The sequence below is a fragment of the Lepidochelys kempii genome, chromosome 9 (assembly GCF_965140285.1).
Source record: "Lepidochelys kempii isolate rLepKem1 chromosome 9, rLepKem1.hap1, whole genome shotgun sequence".
In the NCBI taxonomy this organism is placed as follows: domain Eukaryota; kingdom Metazoa; phylum Chordata; order Testudines; family Cheloniidae; genus Lepidochelys; species Lepidochelys kempii.
The window spans coordinates 55,536,648-55,558,183 of record NC_136388.1 but is presented as its reverse complement, the minus strand read 5'-3'; the positions used below and the strand labels follow the sequence as shown (position 1 = coordinate 55,558,183).

Sequence of the window (21,536 nt, the reverse complement as noted above, 5' to 3'; positions counted from 1 at the left end):
ACATAACATACAAAGGTATGATTGGCAGGATAGAAGATCCATAGCACAGCACAGTTCCTCTGTCCCAAGAATCAGTAACCCTTCAGTAGAAAGGGTCTTTGTGTTAAAGAACATTCTTGCTAAGGGTCCCCTCTAATGGTTGGTACACGGGAGTCATAGGCTCTTATCCACTACAAGCTAACAGTTGTGCCTTTAGCTCAAGTGGTAGAGGCCTGTGCTTTTGGTGCCAAAGGTCCCAGGTTCTAACCCCATGATGACCCACAGGCCGGTGGGGGACCCCCCACAATTTATTCGTTCAGCCAGATACACAGATTTTAGTCAGCACCCCAATATAAGAGCACCTCAAAAAGGAGGGACATTCACACACAGATTGCAAATTGCAGCTTGCTAGGAGAAGCCTTACCTCTGGGAATTTATCTCGGATTTCCCGGATGCGCTCGCCCTTCTGCCCAATGATGGTTCGATGGAATCTCTGCTCAATAATTAGGTCCTTGGTGCGTTCGTTTTCCTGAGAATATACAGATGACAATTATGTTTTCATCAAGATGAGTTCCATGCCCTTTATTTACTCCATTTTGCTACATGGCAATTGATCAGGCAGTCATGTCTTTCAGAACTCATCTTCTATGCCAGACCAGAGTTCCCTTTCCCTAAAGCTGAAAAGTGGACTCAAACACCCATAGACAGACATTAAATTTACTCTGCTTCCAGCAAGAGTAAAGTATGGTACACAAGTGCTGGTTGTGGGGAAAGGTCACCTTTGCTCTAATTCCAGAAGTAGACATAAAAAATGGTACAGACACATTGCCAATAGGGGTCTCTGTTAGTCAAAGTCAGTTGTGTAGTGCTTTATTGCTCACCATACGTGAAGCGAGTTCCAGCAGCTCTTTCTTGGCCTGGTGGACACCTTGAGGGTCTCCTTCAATTCTGATCAGGTTGCTCTTCTCATTGTCCGGAGGGATACGCACAGACACCTTATACTGGTCCTTGATCCTGTTAACTGCAAGAGAAGGATTTTGCTGAAACACTTGTTCATTCTGTCACACCTACCAGTGCAGGACTGAAAGCCAGGTGGTATCATTATAGCAGCTCTCTTATACAGGGATTACCTGAACCCTAGGCCAGCCTCTCCAAAGAGGCTTCAGCCACTTGAAAAGGAGTTAGTCAAGTACAGGGGGTGGAAGGAGAAGACAGGGATTTTTAAAAAGAGGTGGTGAGGTAAAGCTTTTCCACCTGTGAGCTCAGCAAAAGCAGGACTGTCTATTGCACAATAGAAAACATCCAGCAAGAACCTACAAGGACAGAAAGCACAGTGCCCACAGATATAAGGAATGCAGTATCTGCCACTTTTATTCCTGGAACAACAACAACTTGAATCAGATGTTCCTTCTGCAGGCACAAATGGGCATGAACTCAGTCTACCCTCCAGGACCATCTTCCCAGCTCATTAATATAGTTTTTTTTCTATGAGTTAACTCAAGAGGAAAGGTTTAACTCTCCACCCTGATCTGGAGGGAAGCTCCTCATCTTGGATGAAGGTTTCACATCCATCTAATCCTCCAGGATAACTTCACAGAGTTAAAATAAGCCTTACAGCTTGCTCCTCATCTAATGTTCCTTGAGCGAATAGCCCTTTTGAGAAGCTGCTGATCAGTGTAAAGACACCAAGTAATATTAACACGGCCCGTGGAATTTCAGCCATTGTCTAATGAAGATTAAGGAGATGGACAAAATACGGCTGTAAGAGCATATTCAATTGCCCATAAAAAGGCATCTCACTCACTATTGGCTCCATTCTTTCCAATGAGGTGTCGGTGGAACTTGTGGTCAACACTGATCTCCACATAATCCATCCGGTTGATCTGCAGAAGAGCAGTGCAGCGTTAGGCAGACTGCAGAGCACAAGTTCTTGCATCTGTTGTCCATAATAATTGAATATCAATGCTAGGCCTTTGACAACTAACCACAAAAACACTCCTACTGCTGCTGAGTTGAACAGTGCCATTAAGTTACTCTGGTCTGTACTAGTAGCGCCCAGTGTGTGAAACACTAAGCCCCCATGCAATCTCACCAATCCTAAAGTGAAAACCTTCTCTTGTGCAGCTATCACCACCCGGAAGACTCTTCTGGTATTGATCAACACCACTCCATCTCTTAGCAAGTCTTAAGGCAAATTACTGAGGGGCAGAGAGAGAGAGAGGACGCTTCATGATGAATGCTTTAATTTCAACTCACTGCACAAAGTCTCTAGACTGCTTGCTTTTTGTCACATCCCTGTCCCCCATCTGGGGGCATTATATATATATATAAGAGGCTATGCAAGCTAGCTCTTGTTTCTTGTTACTGCCACCTCCGCATTCTTCTTACTTTTACCACAGCTCGGAGTCTTACCCAACTGAAGCCACAACAAGCCAACTCACCAGATCCTTGACCATGACCTCAATCTGTTCCTGAGCCACATTCACGTCCTCTGTGGGTCCCTCAAGGGTGATTTTATCCTCCCCTTCAGTGAACTCGATGTGAACCTTTAAACAAGACAAGGAATACCGTAAGAGCTTCAAGACACGCAACCCAGATCAATGCTGCTGGCCATGACAAAGCCATCCATCTTTGCTGCTGAAAGCTGGTTCGTTTCCCTCCCACTTCGGGAGTACACAAGTTGCAGGTTATCCTTTGCTTATTTTTATGAAGGGACAGCCACCTATATCAAAGGCCACTTGGTTGAGTGTCTAGAGCAGGTGCCCCGAGTTCTACTCCTGACTCCCACAGTGACTTTGGGCATTCGCTCCACCTATGATCTCCATTTTACAGATGGACAAAAATCAGCTTACTCACCCTTTGAAGCCCTTGGATGACAGCACCATATAGTGATGCAATTACTACATCTTGTAGTTGTTTAATAAGAATCGTACAAACTTCCATATGAAGGGTTCAACCTGTCTTACTGGTTATTTGAACCTATATAAAAAGGAGATATTCTGAAGGGAAAAGTGATATTACTGATCCCAACTGCAAGAGCATCTTGTAAAGTAGTATGCTCTCTTCTCCATTCTCATCCATTTGTAGAGACATTTGTCTAGTATTTACCAGAAATCTAGACCTTTTAGAGAGGTTTGGAGAGAAAGGACAGAGACCATCTCTTGTTAAGGGAAGGCAGAGGAGTCAAGTGGAGTGGGTGAGGCTGCCATGAACTGTCTATACCTTTGGCATCTGCTGAGTAATTTTGGCCAGATTTTGTCCCTTCTTGCCAATGATGAAACGGTGAAGCCAAGAGGGGGCAGAGACTGAGGAGACGGTGAAGCTGTTAGCCTATGGAAGAGGAAAGACTATGAACACAAAGTGACTATGAAGGCCCATCACAACATACCCACCATACAAGGGCTATTCCAGCTTGCATCTCAGCACCAGCCTTGTTAGTACAGAGTTCTCAAGTTAGCTATCCATATACAAGAGCATAATGGAGATGCTCATGGCCTCCAAATGCTCTGGGATCCATTCAAATCTATGCTTTTTAAGCCAGAGCAGTGCAGAAAGTTGCTTATGGCCCCCCCCCAATCTAAAAATCATGGCTTGGCAACTTAAGCTGACATGTTATTTATGCATTACCTTGGCATAGACTTCAGTCAATGCCTGCCCAAGTTTTTCAGGCTCGCCACGCAGTATCACCGTCTCAGAGCTGCTATCAGTGGGTGGGATCTCAACTGAGACTCCAGTTTTCTCCAGGATCTCCTGTAGGGAATTCCCCTTGGGGCCGATGACATATTTGTGCTGGGACTTTTTCACCTCCACTGCGATGGTCGTAGTCTTTTTTTTCTGTGTGGGGAAGAGGCGTGAGGGCAATCAATCACAAGTGGCAGGGAAAGAAAAGGGGGGAAGCCACCAGACACAGTAAAACTCTTCCTTACCCTTCCTTTCTGGGCAAAGAATTAATGAACCAGTTGTAGGGTAATCCAGGACAATTTAAAAAAAAAAATTAAAATAAATGTTTGGGTCTTGCCGGGATCTATGATCAAATCTGGTGTGTATAAGGATTTTGAAGTAAAGCATGCCATCTGCTATTAGACTAAACTCCCTGAGGCAAGGACAACCATACTTGCATGCACACATGTATATCATACCTACCCTGATTCCCAATTGTGTCTTCAAGGTGATACCCAAACTGCAATAAGTACATGAGTTATACGCTAGGGATTTCAGCGAAGGTACAGTATTCAGAATCTGCCATGGGAGAGCAGTCCTGCAATTCATAGCTGGAATGTCAATAGCAGCTAATGGAAAGTTAACAGGAAAGACATGTTACGATAGCTGCAGAGTACAAGCCAGCTAGTCTCCAAGCCCCATTTGTCCTGAAATTCCTCCTTCCCTCAGTTTTGGGTTTTGTTTTTTTAAAATTTAAATCAGATGCAACTCCTTGTGGCAGGCTGACCACAGAAGTTTTAGGAGCTGAACATTCAATACCTCACACCACCACAAGACCCACTTTTCTCCAACAGTGGATGGGCAACACTGCTAACCAGATCCAACAAACGTAACTTTTACTGGGAAGGACAACAGGTCAACATGAGGAACATATGGTGGGTAACATACATAGGGAGGAAGAGGTAGCTATGAATGCAAGAGATTCTCTCTAGAGCACCCATACCTTCTCCTCGTAGATCTTCTTAATACGCGCTACAGCTTGGGCCAGCTGCTCCTTTTCACCTGTGAAGACTATCTCCGTCTTGTTGATGCTGGGTGGTGGAATGTTGATGCGCGTCCCTGTCTCCTGCATGATCTCGCTCACCAGCTTGTTAAAAGGGCCAGCAATGAAGGGGTGGTACACTTTATCCACATCCAGTCTCTCCACTGCACGCTTATCCTTCACAAAGGCAAAACAAGACAGATTAATCACAGAGCTCCATGGCTATGTTCGAGGTAAAGTGTGCTGGAAAGTCCCCACTCTGGAGAACAGAATTCTTAAGTATGACTTCTTACTGCTCTACAAGAGTGCCCTATACCCCCGGATACAAGTATCCCTTGTGTTCATATTCCTTTTAAAAATCCACCCCTTAAATCTTCAGCTACTGTAATTGGCACAAATATGGGCAGTAAGAGCCTTAATACCCATATCATGACCCCATTCCCATTCATGAAACCCCTCCTCCTTTCACCTGGCACCTATAGCCTTTTTCACCCAAGGATATCATACCATTTTAAAATGGTAATACTCCCTATCCATCTTTATGGAAACAGAAAGGTGGAGGAACAAAGCCAGTGGCACTCAGGGCTTGACGCCAGGGCTCCTAACTCCTAGACCTGCACTTTGACCACTGAATACAATGTCTTTCCACTGAACTATGATCCTTTTGTACAATGAGGCTGCACCATCTTGTGCGACAGCATGCATCTACCTGTTCCCAGGAGGCAGGGAAAATGAAGGTGCCACTCAGATACCTGCTCGGCGGAGATCAGCAGGATCTCATGTCGAGCCTTCTCTATTCCTTCCTTAGTGCCGGTGATCTTGATCTGGTTGCTGGGGTCATCTGGGCGGGGGATCTGGATTTTGGTTGCAGTTTTGAGCTCCAGGTCCTGCAGCTTCTCTCCATTCTTGCCAATGACAAAGCGATGATGCTCCTTGGGAATAGCAACTGTCGCTGAGGCCTACAACAAAGGAACCAAACACTAGAATGAGTACACTCATCTGTCATGGTCAGAAACAGATGACCCAAGTTAGTTCCTCTCAGGATGGTGATACAGAACAAGACAAGTCCCCTTAGCCAGTGGCTATATTCTGTCTCAGAAATAAGATACTGATGATTTCCCTCTGTGGAGCCTGTATTATAAACAAAAATGAAAGATTAATTGCTTTCCTCACCCAAATAGCAGTATTTTGAGTTAATTTAGATCTTGTAAGAGATACGAGAAGGAAGCTCTGGAGACCAAAGTCCCCTAGTTGCTGATGGCAAAGTCCCCAAGATACACCATGGGCAGTAGCAGAGCAAGCAACTTTGTACTGCAGCTACAGTTTAAAGAGAATGCCTTGAGGGTGAGTGTTGATTCAGACTTTTGGCCTCTGCTGCTAAGGTTGTCAAGACCTTAGCATGTGGGCACTTGTCACTAGGGACTCGATCAAGACCATACTTATTTCACAGAGAGCAGACAGCTATTAGATGGTAATCTTTGCTCATTACTCAAGTGATATGTTTGAACATGTGCTCTGCTAGTGAAAGGCCCTGTTCCTGGAGTCATCCCAGGACTGTAGAGGCTACTTTTTCAGAACCTATTCTCTGAATCTGCCATTAAGGGTTAGGTATGTGCTTTGGAATATTTCCTTTTCTTGTATATCCCATCACTTCAGTTTTACCCTTTTTGCTATCTTGGTGGCTTATAACCCTATGTGATCTCTTGATGCCAGTTCATATATATTAAGACTTTAGAAGTTACACACACACCCTCGAAAGTCAAGGAAAACACAAAAATCCTTAGTGGGGTAGCCCACAGACACAACTTGGGCTTCAACTCTACTGCCTGCTACTTTTTTTTTTTTTTGAAACCAGGGATGAGGAAGGGGTGGACAAAGACTCTGGGCAAGTGCGATAGGAAACCTTAACCCAATGTCCCCAAATGTACTATAGTCAAGCAAAAAGTGCTCTTCTACAGCACTCCCAGATGCACCCTATTCTAGGCCTTGTATCATTGTTTGCCATCTGGTTGGGTGCGATGTGTGGGTGGAAAGGTACTGTTGTGGTGTGTATGTTAGTGTTATCACTGGCAACTGCCTCAACTGGAAATGCATTTGAGAAACCTTAATGGCAAGTCAAAAATGAGCTGAGACATGTTAAAAAATAGAAAGAAAGCCTTGATAATACTCTTGTCCTCAGACAGATTATAAAAATATGCAGCAGTGAGAGGAGGAAACAATTGCATCTATGGGGTTCTGGTAACTCAAGCCCCACTTGTAAGCGGTGTCATCAGAAACCCCTGATTGTATTACTTTCTGTAACTCACTGCAGCCTATCTAGTAATGCCTCTCCTTCACCTCCCTGATTTATCTGTATGTATATACTATGCTAACAGTTAACCGTCTCCCAGACAATACCAGCTTCTTGTGAGGGGTCTGCATTCTCTCCAGGTGCAGTGTCTTGTTTGTACAGCAGATGTTGCAGGGATCTAGCTGGGGAGGAGTTTACACCATGGCCTGTAATTAGCTTTGAACCCTATTTCAAGCCTGGTCTCCATCGCGATTCATCATTTGTGCATTTTGAAAGAGGCAAGGCAAAACTAGATTAGTCATCTAATTACAACCCTTCAGTTTATGAGCACCCACACCCAAAGGCCTCCAAGCAGCAGGGCATCTTGGGAGAGGAGCAAAGACAAGTAGAAGAGAACAGTTAGATACACTCACCTGTGTCTGAAGCCGAGCAACAATCTCCTTCCGAGCTTTCATGACTGCTTCCAGCTTGCCAGAGACCATGATTGAAAGGCCCTGGTCCTTTGCGAGAGAGAGCTCCAGATGAGCTCCAGTCTTCTGCATGATGTCCAGGCAGATCTTGGCCTGCTCTCCTTCTCCGAACTGGTTCATGTCCTTGTATTTCCTTTCCTCCAGTGGTACATGAAACACCTGCTCAATCCATACAACAGGTGAGGAGAGAGTGCAGATTATTCAGCGTGACAGGCTGTTGAGTTGTATGGGCAAGCCCTACCACTTAGACTACAAGTTGGGTTACTATAGTAGATCTTCACCCTTCACAATAATTAAGATACTCATGCAGTAGGCTGAGCCATCAATTCTGGGCAGTTTTAATAAGATGCTTTATTTATGTCACAGGAATCCTCTGCATACCAGACAATAGTAACTGCCCTACTGAATCAGAGTTGAGGTCCCCCTCTTGCACTTTCCTCTGAAAGCACGTAATGCTGGACAAGAACCCCACAGCAGGCAGATGTGAGATAGTCTGTTCCCGGAAAGGTCTCATTCTAGCTCCCTGACTCCAGTTAGAGATGAGCGTAAGCCCTGAAGCATAAGCTTTTATATCCTTTCAAAATTTTAGTATTAGCTATTAGAACTCAGGATATTCTTGTCCATTCTCAGGAATACCAATACTATTTATCAAATGAGGATGTATGGAAAAGAATAAGACTCTTTTAGATAACTCCTTTCCCACTGAACTCTCTATCAGCAATGCTGGGCATACTCCTCTCTGCAAGCAGTGCCCTTTGGTTTAACCCTCTTGGCATATCACTTTCACCTGCAGTACTTCCTCTCCCTGTACCCTGGGTCACTGGAAAGGAGAAAGCCACTCTCCACCCTCCCTCAGCATACTACCTAATGAGTTCTTAAGGGATGCTCATCTGTATTATTTTTAGAACGGGGAGGAGACACACTGTTGTGGCAGGAGGGAAGAGATGAGAAGTTTGGCTTCCACCAACCTGAGTGATGACAGAAGCCTTGATCGGTCGAATTTTGCTCCAGGCACCAGCTGGTTCCTGGGCGGTTTCCAAACATGCTGCTTTCTCAGGGAGTGGAGGAAAGGCATCCTTATAAGTTGGAGGGTCATTTTCCTCTTCAGAGTTTAAAGCTGCAACTGCAGTGAGGCAAACAATACAAAGTTTTAATTGCCAGCAATTCTCCCATTCATGCCCATTGCAGAGATCTATTTAAGTAGGGTTGAAAGAAGCAGGCTGTGCACTATTGGGAATCATCATTAATAATTAGGTTTATTATGGCAGTGCCCAAGGACCAACCCAGAACAGGGCTCCATTGTGGTAGGTACTGTACAGAGACGTAAACAAGTCCCTGCTCCAAAGAGATTTCAATCTAAATAGACATGACAGACACAGGGTGGGGGAAAAGAGCAAAACACACCAGCAGAGTGAACAAAGTGATAGCAGCAAACTGCACATTAGTGCCACAATATGCATTTATTTAGGGTGGGTTTAGTTAAGAGGGGGATCAGCTATATGTAAAGAAAAGTAAAGAGGATGAGGCAGACAGGGCAAGGGAGAAGAAGGTAGGAGGGACAGGTGTGGAGTCAAGCTGAGGTGAAGAGACTGATGGAGATGGAGGGTTGGAGCAAACACAGAGCAGAGAAAGTCCAGCAAAATCCTGGATATTGGGCAAGGTGGTGGTTGGGGGATGGGGAGGAGGAGAAGAGAAGAGAAGAGCTCAGGTATGATCCATTAGGGAACTAGCAAGAGCTCTAGGTATACTGGACCAAGACAAGACCTGTTGTGAAGTAGGTACAAACGCTTCTGAAGTTAGAGTTGGCCCACTGTGTTGGAAGGATGGAAGACAGAGTCCATCAGTAGCTTCTCCCGCATAGCTGCGGCCAGGACAATCTGCATGAGCATGGTAGGAAACCACCCACTGTGCTTGACCCGGCTACTAAGAGAGCAAGTGCTCTCACATCACTGTGTGTTGCTCTCCCAGATACACGCTGTAGAACAGGGTGTACCACTGTCACAATCTGCTTAAAAGGAGGATTCCTTCTAGAGGCTGAGGGCCTGATTCTCTCAGGTCATTTACACCTGGGCAAAACAGATATGAAATACTACCATTCTACTCTAGATGGGTAACCATGATCTGATGGACCAACCACATTATGAATAAGGAGACCTCTTCTTTGGCTGCCCACAAGTAGCCTAGCACTTCTGAACCACTTGTAGGCAGTAAGAGGGACCCCATCTGTGCAGCAGATATTAAGTGGGATTTCATAGGAACTTTGTGACTATCTTACCTTTCACCTCCTGCTGAGCCAGGCCGCTGCGGTGTTCAGCGAAGCTCTCCTGGGTCAAAACTGCCACAGAGCTCATTGTCAATTTCCCACCTACACACAATCCGGGTATGCCACTGGGAGAGAGAAGGGTGCACTGCTTATCACCAGCATCACCATAATCAAAACCAGGGAGAAGTGGACTTCCCCCATGGGCAGAATTTAAGAGACTAATTAAGAATTTCATTTGGAGTGAAGGGGCCACTGTGTTTACCTGAGAGCTTCCATAAAAGTGAAAACACCTCCCCCATACCATGCCCAGGAAGGAAGCAGGGACTTTAAGAGATGCTTGTCAGTATCAAGGGAAAACCATTTCTCGTTTGTACATATGTCATCTAGGGACAAATTGATGGTAAGTGTCATATCATACATACACAAGAGTTCATTAGTAGAGCCCCGCATGGATACAAAATTTGTATCTGCAACCAATCTGCAAACATGGTCCGCGGATATAAAGTGAATATCTGCAGATTTGCAGGGCTCTATTCATTAGAAACCACACTTCTGCATGACAAGGAAATGAAAAATCCACTTCTAAGAATTTTTTTCCTATTTATCAATGGATTTGATTCTGCAGTGATCAAAGGACAGTACAGATACTGAGGAAGCCCCTGCCTCTAGTTTCTACTATGTAGAATCTTGTCCTCTCCCCACTGCTTTCTATGCTTGGAATACTATCACAGAACAAACATAAGCAACAAATCTAGATTTTAAGCATTTAGCCAGCTTCTCTCTCAGATTCATCCTTGGCACACCTCATGCCCTTACCTGGTCAACTACAGCTTCACCTCACCTCTAGCTTGGCAAGCCAGAATCACTATGACCAACACCCTCACAAGCTGTGTGAAAGTCACTTCATGAGCGAGATTGGAATTAAGTCCCTCTCCTGACAAAGAGCCCTGAAAAACAGTTGCTTTAAAGGAGCAAAGCGGTCTATGGCAGCTCCCAGTCTCAAGCTTTTCATTCAATCCAGTAACAGAACTTCTTGACCTTAACACAGCCCAACATTCCACATTCTAAACTCAGTGCTCAGAGTTCAGAGGGTGGGATGTCCACAGCCTATGCCTACAGAAGAGGGGAACACAAGTAGACTAGCACCCTCTAATCATCCTATCAACATTTATTGTTGAGGTGGGTATTTTTTGTTGTTTTTAAATTCAATGACCATACATTGACTCTGGATGGAATAAAGCTACAGAAAGATGCTCTCTAAGGTACAGGTCCATCATGCAAGCATTAAAAGGCTTAATGAGAAAAGACAGCTGTGGGCAGATGGTCACTGCAGAACACTGGTAATTTCTCTTTGCTGAGCAAGTGGCCCAGGAACAGGAAAGTCTGATATATACAATCAGTAACTTACCAGCTAAATGGTCAGTAGCCAGAAAGTCCGTCCTGTAAGCTGCCCGTCAGCCTGCCAGCTTTTGCTTTATAGAAAGAAAAAAGTAGTTATTAACTCTGCTCCAAGACAAAAGAAAATATGACACACACACCCCCCCTCCAATCCTGTAGGATTTCAAAAGTGTTGCCTTTACTGTATTTTTTGTTTCAAACTAAGTAAGGCTCTGTGCCATCTCAAACTTGCCCATCATCAAGGAAGCTCAAACACTGACTCACACATTGCTGCATTACTTCCATATTGTTTAACCACAACCATAGGGAATCACAAGGACAAAGCTAAATCCCACAGGAAATTTTGTTTGGTTACCCTGCCTACAAAAGCCTATATAGTGTAAGGCTGGAATACAGCAGATTAGTAACAGATGTAGGTTATGAATTGGAAGTTTCAGGGCTGAAAACCATAGCATCAACAGCAATCCATCTAGTTGGAGGAAACAACCTGAAAAACGGCCAATAAAATTGACAGTAGTCAGAAGTTAGGAATGTAGCTTAGTGAAGCCCGGGTGAAACAATGCACAGACTCTTCCTCAGAACGAGAGAGAGACACACACACACAGACACACCCCACTGCATGCAGACAGGTGCTGGCTAGAACACACCAGACACTAAACTTGAGTCTTTAAACATATTCTAAATGCCCCTGCCAGGTATACCCACCTTGTCGAGAGAGCCTCCCCTAGAACTAAAGAGATTTTGAAGTTAGCATACAGGCAACCCCAAAAGCGAACATCTAATCATCAGTTGGAGGCACAATGCCACTTTTTAAATCCAAGTACTGCAGTTTTCCTTTGAAGAGGCTTTCACTAAGTGATCCACAAATGACGCTCATCTCCTAAATCCTTTCCCTACCTTCTCAATAACCCAGTACATCTATCATTTCTTTGACTGCCTCAAAGCACGCTAGAAGTCTTAGAAAAGTCAAGACTCAGTCTTTGCTGCTAAGAGGTCACAACCTAAATGAGATATGACACAATAAGTGATGGTGATTGACCGGGGGGTAGGGAGGGAGAGAAGGGGAGGAGGAAAGGACAAGAGTAGCAAGAAGATCAATAAGTTTTGGATCAGGCCCTTACATTGTGAAGATCTTTGGGAGTCTTTCCACTGTCTTCAGTTAGCTTTGGGGTCAGGCCTAGACACAATGGTTCCCTTAGTTTTTGGTTTTACAAAAAACAGTTACTTCTCATAACTATTGTTCTTCAAGATGTGTTGTTCATGTCAATTCTGATCAAGTGTGTGCACGTGCATGTGCACAGTAGCTGGAAGATTCTTCCCCTATCAGCATTTCTCGGATTGGCCTGGGCGCCCCCTGGAGTCACACCTTCACGGTGCCCAATAAAGGGCCCTGCCAACCCACCACCTCCACCTCCTTCTTACCAGCTGCTCCGACAGAGAGGGAGGAGGGTGGGTATTGAAATGGACATGAACATCACATCTCTAACAACAGTTACGAGAAGGCAAGTAACTGGTTTTTTTTCTTCAAGCGCTTGTTCATGTCAATTCCAAATCAGGTGACTCACAAGCCCAAGTTCAGGAGGTGGGGTCAGAGTTATCCACTGAATGGAGCACTGCTCATCCGAAGGCCGCATTTTCTCTGGCCTGCTGTGTAATCGCATAGTGTGTGGCAAAAGTATGGATGGAGGACCACGTCACTACTCTGCAGATTTCTTGAGTGGGAATGTGAGCCAGGAACACTGTTGATGAACCCTGCACCCTGGTGGAATGTGCAGTGATTGGAAGGGCAGGAACCCCTGCCAGGTTGTAGAACTCACAAATACAGGACGCTATCCATGACAAGATGCGTTGTGACAATATCAACTGACCTTTCGTTCTGTCTGCCACTGCCACGAATACCTGGACTGACTTTCTGAACAGCTTCATTCTCTCCATGTAGAAGGCTAGCGCCCTGAGGACATCCAATGAGTGAAGTCGCTTCTCTCTGCCACTAGAATGCGGCTTAGGGTAGAACACCAGGAGAAAGATGTACTAGGAGCGGGATCTCTGGTGCCTGGGTCTGATTGAGGTTGGAGAGCTGCCTCCATGAGGAGGCTTTTAAGCCACTGCTCCCTCTGGTTAAGAGTTTTCAGTCAGAATTCCCGACAGATCTTGCAGCGGTCTTTTTGGTGACCCTCACCCAGACACTAAACAGGAGGTGTGGGGGTCACTTTTTGGCAGTCCTGGCAAGTCTTGAAGGCTGGGGATCGCGGCATGTCCCAGTGACAAATAAGAGACGGGGGTAACCACCACTAACTGTCTATAGCAAAAATTGAAGTACTGCTAAGCTGCTACCCAAAGAAAGAGCAAGGGGAAGTTTCAGCTACCATCACTGGCAGTAAGAAGGAATTGAGGGGGTGGTGGGTCAGCAGGGCAGTTTATAGGGCGCCATGAAGGCGTGATTCCAGGGGGCGTCCAGGCTGACCCCACAGATGTGGCTAGGGGAAAAATCTTCCTGCTACTGTGCACATGCACGCACACACACCTGACTGGAATTGACATGAACAAGCATTCGAAGAGCATTAAAGTTACTTTGATTATAGTTATTGTAGCCAGTGGGTAATTCAAGGGGAAAAAGCTGATGGAAAGTGAAGCTAGCCATTCTGTTAAGTTAGAGCACTGCCAACAACATGTTCTGGAAGGAATATGCCAATATATTTGTATGTCTGGCTAATACTCTAACCTAAGAGACAAAGCCCTGGCTGGGATGATTTAGTTGGGGATTGGTCCTACTTTGAGCAGGAGGTTGGACTAGATGACCTCCTGAGGTTCCTTTCAACCCTGATATTCTATGACACACTCTAGTCTAGTCAATGGTAAGAATGAGAGAGTCAGTGTGATAACATCAAGGTTTACAGCCCCAAGCAGGTTAAGCCATGATGGTACAGTCAAAGAAAAAGTGTGTTAACTAGGTCACACCCTTAACATAAGAATGGCCATACTGGGTCAGACTAAAGGTCCATCCAGCCCAGTAACCTGTCTGCCGACAGGGGCCAAGGCCAGGTGCCCCAGAGGAAGCGAACTTAACAGATAATGATCAAGTGATCTCTCTCCTACCATCCATCTCCACCCTCTGACCAACAGAGGCTAGGGACACCATTCCTTACCCATCCTGGCTAATAGCCATTAATGGACTTAATCTCCATGAATGTATCCAATTCTCTTTTAAACCCTGTTATAGTCCTAGCCTTCACAACCTCCTCAGGTAAGGAGTTCCACAGGTTGACTGTGCGCTGAGTGAAGAAGAACTTCCTTTTACTTGTTTTAAACCTGCTACCCATTAATTTCATTTGGTGGCCCCTAGTTCTTATATGGGAACAATACATAACTTTTCCTTGTTCACTTTCTCCACACCACTCATGATTTTATACACCTCTATCAAATCCCCCCTCTGTCATCTCTTTTCCAAGCTGAAAAGTCCTAGCCTCTAATCTCTCCGCATATGGGACCTGTTCCAAACCCCTAATCATTTTAGTTGCCCTTCTCTGAACCTTTTCTAATGCCAGTATATATTTTTTGAGATGAGCAGACCACATATGTATGCAGTATTCAAGATGTGTGCATACCATGGATCTATATAAGGACAATAAGATATTTGTCCTAAGGACCAGAGTTTCAGCCAGAGGTATTGACATGATGGACACGAGTATGGCTGAAGAGGTCTTCCCAACCATGACCTGTGAATAGCAGTAAGGCTACAGAAGGAATATTACTATCCCAGCCATAAGCAGCGGGGTGGGGACAGGGATAGCTCAGTGGTTTGAGCATTGGCCTGCTAAACCCAGGGCTATGAGTTCAATCCTTGAGGGGGCCATTTAGGGATCTGGGGCAAACATTGGGGACTGGTCCTGCTTTGAGCAGGGGGTTGGACTAGATGACAGCCTGAGATCCCTTCCAACTCCGATATTCTATGATCTATCTATGATACCAGTCCCGGTCTACACAGAAGTCACAGATTTCTGTACTGCCTAGAACCTGAATCCATTCATGTTGAAGACTGCAGTGCTTTGGTGTCTGGAAAGGATTCAGATTTCCCAGAAGAAAACAATTTCCTGCTAACCAGGAGCGGGTTTACTTTGCACATACTCTGCTCCTCAGTGGTTATGGTTAAGGACAAGGTGTTGGTGCACTGTGACCTAATTTAGTGCCCGTCTGACAAGGACTTTGGAGCACAGCTGCTGGCTTCACTGAGTCCACACCAGCTGCAGTGATTCTCCTTGCAGTCAACACCAGAGCAATGTATTTAGGAACAGGAATCTCTGAGGTTTAGCAGTGTGAATTACTGCTTTATTATTGGTACAGCAGACTGAGTGGACATTGTTAGTCTCCACAATTACCCAAGCCATGAGATACATTGCAGGCCTCAGAGGGTCATGCCAGGCCAGAACTGAAGTGGCCCTCAAGTCCGTACATTCAGATAATGGGCCACTTATTAAACCACAGGGCATGCCCCACCTTTTGGGGAAGTATGGACATACTTTCTTTTCACCCAATAAGCCATGCACTCATGTTTTAAATGGCTTAGTGCCACTGGAAATTTCAGATGCCCACTGGATGAACTGCAGTTCCTAGGCAAAGGGGATCAACATGGTACTCTCAGAAGCTTTTATTAAAATTTTGTTCTGAAAAAGGATTTATAAACAAGAGGCAGACTCTTCCCTATATGGGAAATGTGTGTATGCAAGAACAAATACATATAAGACTACATGGCAAGCCACGATTTAGATTTTCAATAGGATCAGCATTTTTGGACAGCAGTAGCAAATCATGTGCCATTTTAATCTATTTTTAATTAAAATGGTTTGTATTTGGGTAATCAAATTAAATTACATCACATATATAATCAACGTATAATCAAATGCACAGAAAACAAAAAGATTTCCACCCTGCAAAGCTCTCGTGTCCAGTCATTTGCCCCAAGGTGCAACTCCATTCATGGACCTGATTACAGATGAAGTCCCTACTCCGAAAATGGATATTTCTTGTACGTACTTTACAAAACATGCTGAAAAAAGTGCTTTAAGCTAGATGCACTCCTAAATATAACCAGCCTAGAGACTGATTAGTTAAGAACATTATGACACATTTCTACTCCCTGACCGCTCCTATTTTATAACTAGCCACCTTAAAACTCAATTCTTGTCCATGGTCAGTAGTTGTTTCCCATACATCTGTCAGACCACAGCCCTGACAGCAACACCCACTATGAGAGTGGAGTCCCTAGTTCTGCACCCTTCTGACGTAGGGTATGTCTACACAGTAATTAAATACTCACAGCTCATTGGGCGCTTAGGCTGCAGGGCTGTAAAACTGTGGTGCAGACATCCAGGTTTGGGCTGGAGCCTGAGCTTTGGGACCCCGCAAGGCTGTCCCAAACTCAGGCTCCAGCCCAAGTATCTACACCAGAATTTTACAGCCCCACAGCCCAAGCCTAAATCAGCTGCCAGGGCCAGCCATGGGTGTTTAATTACTGTGTAGACATACCCTGATAGCCCGGACAGAGCAGTGTAGGCTTCCTTCCGAGGTTGAAAATTAATTCACCTTTCCAGGATGGTCTGTGAAAGTCCCCCAAAGACAATCTAAGATCCAACTGGTCTAATTAAAAACAAGCTATGCTGACAAGAGGAGATTAAAATACAACAGTTTGGTCTTGCAGTGTGACATGGTAGACAGGTTATGCGGTACAGACAGGTTAGTTGCAGTGAATGCAAGCTGCCTCTCTATTTTTGGAAGTGCGCCTTCTCTCCCCATGCCCTCACTCCTGCCCTCCCATTTTCAGCCTGAGTGCCATCACTCTAGCCCCACTTGGTCACGCAGCCTCAAGAGTCTCTCTGACTGCAGGTGTCTTATGCTGCCTCACAGATCCCATATAGCCTGTGCCCTTTTTGATGTTAAAGGTGGGACAGAATATACTGTCCCATCAGGCATGTCGGTTAAACTTACACCAGCGTTTCATTAATGCAATATCTGATCTGGGGGAAATTTGTCTGTTCTTCATGCGACAGAGTATCCTTGATCTCATCCCCACCCCCAATCTAACTTTGGAATCATTTCCATTTCTTCCCATGAAACCTTACATTTCAAATACACCTTTGATCTTGCCTGCATGTTAGTCAGCTTAAGACAGGGGTAGTCAATAGGTGGAGGGTGGGCCAAATCTGGACAGCCAGATGTTTTGGAATGGACCTTGAATTTTTTTTTATTTACTCATTATTTTCTCTGGAGACTGGACCTGGATTATACCTTGACCAAGAAATTTGGACCCTTGACAAAAAATAATTGACTACCCCTGTATGACTGGTTTACATGTCACTTCTCCTAAGGCTGAAGCTGTTAAACTGACTCAAGCTTCAGCTGCCTTCAAAGTGACAAGATTTACTTTTTTTGTAGTTTCCTCTTACCAGCGTTTCTAATAAATTGTTACTTGACAGATGAAAAGCAATCTATCCCGATCACACATAGATCAAGAGTAATTCAGACAATTTGTTATAATGCAAGCATATTCTAACAAAGACATTCATAACAGATTCCAAATGGGACTGGATGTTTTGCTTAAGTGAAGCCTTATGCTAAAGTAAAGAGAAGAAAGGCTAATTACCTATTTTTAAAAAATGACTTATCTGAAATCTGTACATGTGCACACCTGTGAGGGGATGCAGGCAGACTTCCAAACCATTCTGAAATTTAGAAAGACTTTAGGAGTGCCCTGCAAAGCAAGCTGTGTCAGCGTAGAGCAGAAAGTAATTTTCACAAATGCCACCTCAGCACTGCCTGTACCAGTGACCATTCATAGCTTCAGAGAGGGGGAGGGGAAAGAGATGAGGGGGAGGTGCAACCTTAAAGGGCCAGTAAACCTATCACAAATCTCTCCCTAGTTAACGATCTACAAGACTACTTTATTCACAAAAGCTTGAGTTTTATACAGGCCACCCAGGAAGACTAACAGTAGTTAAACACCAGATAATGCCCCTTACAATAATCTTGTCCTCTTCAGTATGGTCAATTATAAATTGATTAACAAACTTCATTTGTGTCAGGTTTCAGAGTAACAGCCGTGTCATTTGTGTGTTAGTCTAACCAGTGTTTAAGTGCTCTGAAAAGCTACTGTACTATTCCCAACTCCGATGAAGTTTAATCCATTTCTCCTTGATCACTAAACAAGTTTATAAATACATACATCCAAGATGCCCAGTCCCTAAGGACAGTTAGATCACAAGCCCTAGAGAAGTATAAATATGGCACAAAATAATAGTGAGACTAAAGATTGAGGGGGGTAGTGAATAGTCAAACAGATATTCACTGTTTGGAGAGGAACCAGGGACATGGTAATACTGAAAAAAAGATGTGGAGTTGATAGAGATCAAATTATATGAGTTTGCAATGTGATACATCAACAAAGAAAAAAGGCTAAGTCAGTTTTGAACTGCAGATGAAGAGTAATCATGTAATGGAGGGGAAAAAGGTAACAATCCCTCTCTATAGGAGGGCACCACATCAGGAATAGTGTGTCCAGTTCTGTGTACTGAGATTACTAGGAAGTTACTGAAGAATTGGAGTCTCACTACAGAAGAGCAACCCAAATGATTAGGAGGCTGTAGGGATTAATTTGTGAGGCATGTAACATTTATAGTATGGCTAAGAGATGACATGATCTTCTACAAGTATTTGACATACACACCAAGGAAGGACAGGAATTCTTTAGGGAAGGTAACTAGGAGTAACAGGATAACATTAAAGGGAAAAGCTAGTAAGTTACTCTGATATTCATTCTAACAGTGATACGTACATAGAAATAACCTTTTAAAGGAAGTGGTTGCAATGAATCACCTGAGACTCTAAAACTAAAGTCACTTGGGAGAGGGGGATGGGGGAAAGAAGAGGAGGGGGCAAGAGAAGAGACACAAATACCAGAACCCTGAACTTGCAGTTATATGAACCAAATTACTGAAAGCCTTGTCATACATTAATATCTATTATTTAAATCAGCCTTGCAAAATTGTCACAAAGAAATCACCAGCTAAAGCACCTCACCTGCTCTTCACTATGAAACTCATGAAAAAGCTTTACTTACTCATTTTCCTTCCCCCTAAAAAAAAAAAAAAGTTACCCTGGGCAAATAGCATTTTGCAAGTCTGATCTGGCATTGGACAAGATCCCAAGGCAGGCCATTTTGTTACAATTAAAGATTTCAGTACACCAGGTCTAACGGGGTGTAAAGCTCCTCTAGTCAGCTTCTGGTGGTAGGTGGAGGGCAGTGGTTCAAATACCTCTTTTCTTCATAAAAAGGAGAGTCATCCAGAAAACCTTCTCATTAATAAAACCTAACCAGAATCTCTCTGCCATGCCTGACCACCACTCAGTCTCACCTACACATTGCCATTCAGGGGAACACTCCTTTCATATAGATATGGGGTTCTCAAACTGGGGGTCAGGACCCCTCACGGGGTCACGAGGTTATTAAATGGGCGGTCGCAAGTTGTCAGCCTACACCCCAAACCCCACTTTGCATCCAGCATTTATAATGTTAAATATATAAAAAAAGATTTTTTAATGTATAAGGGGGTCGCACTCAGAGGCTTGCTATGCGAAAGGGATCACCAGTACAAAAGTTTGAGAACCACTGATATAGATCCCATCCATGAACTCTGGCTCTTGTCTAGGCTAGGATAAGAGGCATAACTAGTGACTGACATTCTAGGAGTCAGACAAGACACGATATACTTTAACATTTGTTATACTACTATAAAGTGCAAGTTAAACCATAGGTGGGAGCCTAACACACAGAGCACACATTAAAAGCAGTTTTCAGAGTAGCAGCCGTGTTAGAAAAACACAAAAAGAAAATGTAGCTCACGAAAGCTTATGCTCAAATAAATTTGTTAGTCTCTAAGGTGCCACAAGTACTCCTTTTTTTCTTTTATTAAAAGCAGTGTGCTTTCTCTATACTAGATTACTGGACATGTTAGCACTACCTTAAATCCTAGTCTAGACAAAGGCTAAATCTTCCCTCCCCCTAGACAGCCACATCCCAGAAACCACATTTTATTCCCCCCCCCAAAAAAAACATTTCTGTAAAGCCATCCTCATCCAGTCCCCCCAAAACACTCCGGATAAAGTAATTTCAAATGATAAGATTGGGTCTATGAGTCAGCCACCCTCATTCTCAATTAAAAGCAGAACATTGATTTTGTAACGAGCATCCCACAATTCCTTATGCCTTGCTTTTATTTACAGTCATTATTTCATCCTCTCCAAATACATATAGACAAATAAGATCAAGGTAGGTAATTAAACCCAGTCTTACTCAAATATACCTACCCAGAAACCCATTAACTCACCTTATGGGACTTTCTTGGTGCACACTAAAACCTTATTTGTGCTGTACAGATTAACGAACTATGGAGTGGTTTCCAGCAAAGAGGTCTAAAAGACCAAAGTAAGTCTGCAAAGATCCTGATAGGGAGAACTGATTTTTGTACGCTTCTTACAAATATCAGATAAGAACAATGCCAGAAATTTCACAATCCCAGCTCCAAAAATATGACTAGCTTGCAACAATCTTAAAAAGTAAACCAGTCAAAGCGACACAGAAAGTTAGTAGCAACACCACAATGAAGTTATACTTCGTCCTTCTTATTAAAGGTTTGTTGAGCTGTTTTGGGGGTGGGAGGGATGTTGGCTGGGCTGATTTAAGAAGGGAATTATCACGCAGCCCTGAAACCGAGGTGGAGGGGAGGGTGCTGGGCTGCTCTCTTGTGGCCACTGCCAGCGTCATCATCAAAATCCCACGTTAATTCACCGATGCACCCCTCCCCCCTCGAGCAAAAGAGAAGAAAAAAGAAAACGGTGAAAATGGAGCCAGGCGCCGCGAGTAGCAGGTCTGGGAACAGCCCCACGTGCAAGGCGCAGACCCAGCTAACACACGAACAGCAGGTGGGCGCCCAGCTAACACCGCGGGCGGTAGGGGCCCAGCCAGAAGATGCCCTCCGCGGGCAGGCAGCGAGCCCGAGCCCGGTCTGTGCCAGCGCAGAGCGTCCTGCCCGGCGCGGGAGGCAAGCGCAGTAGAGAGAACCGCTCCCCGCGGGGGTCCTCGGCCCCGAGCCCGTTCGGGACAAGGCCGGGCAAAAAGTTCGTGCAAAGTTCGGCGGCGGCAGCGCCGGCCGAGCCCGGGCCCATGCGCAGTAGTGACACGTAGGTCTTGCCCCCTCCCCCTCCCCCTCCCCCTCACCGTGGGGCTACTGGAGCGCAGCTCTAAACGGCGGCGCGGGGCTGTGGGCAGGGAGGGGGCGCGACCCGCGCGGGGGGAGCGGGACAGACAGCTCCCTTTGCCGCTGCCGCGTCTCAGCTTCCACGTCGGCAGCTCAGCTCCGCTGCCCGCGCCACCCTTTCCAGCCA

At 44.8% G+C, this 21,536-nt stretch overlaps 1 protein-coding gene across 3 annotated transcripts in view; it reads right to left on the bottom strand.

Annotated features, from left to right (window-relative positions):
• The window catches only part of HDLBP (high density lipoprotein binding protein), a 91,425-nt gene that overhangs the window by 34,285 nt on the left and 35,604 nt on the right, over positions 1 to 21,536 (bottom strand). For 2 of the 3 annotated variants that reach the window (XM_073360450.2, XM_073360452.2), the window contains exons 2-13: positions 11,113 to 11,176; positions 9,717 to 9,829; positions 8,410 to 8,564; positions 7,385 to 7,600; positions 5,434 to 5,640; positions 4,643 to 4,858; positions 3,607 to 3,813; positions 3,202 to 3,309; positions 2,421 to 2,525; positions 1,784 to 1,862; positions 861 to 1,000; positions 404 to 508 (exon numbers count right to left, since the gene is read on the bottom strand). In XM_073360450.2, the coding sequence (XP_073216551.2) occupies positions 404 to 508; positions 861 to 1,000; positions 1,784 to 1,862; positions 2,421 to 2,525; positions 3,202 to 3,309; positions 3,607 to 3,813; positions 4,643 to 4,858; positions 5,434 to 5,640; positions 7,385 to 7,600; positions 8,410 to 8,564; positions 9,717 to 9,792 (1,614 nt within the window). In that variant the 5' untranslated portion in view covers positions 9,793 to 9,829; positions 11,113 to 11,176. Of the gene's footprint in view, positions 1 to 403; positions 509 to 860; positions 1,001 to 1,783; positions 1,863 to 2,420; positions 2,526 to 3,201; positions 3,310 to 3,606; positions 3,814 to 4,642; positions 4,859 to 5,433; positions 5,641 to 7,384; positions 7,601 to 8,409; positions 8,565 to 9,716; positions 9,830 to 11,112; positions 11,177 to 20,479; positions 20,504 to 21,536 lie in introns of those variants that run through there. The other variant, XM_073360453.2, reaches the window with a different exon arrangement.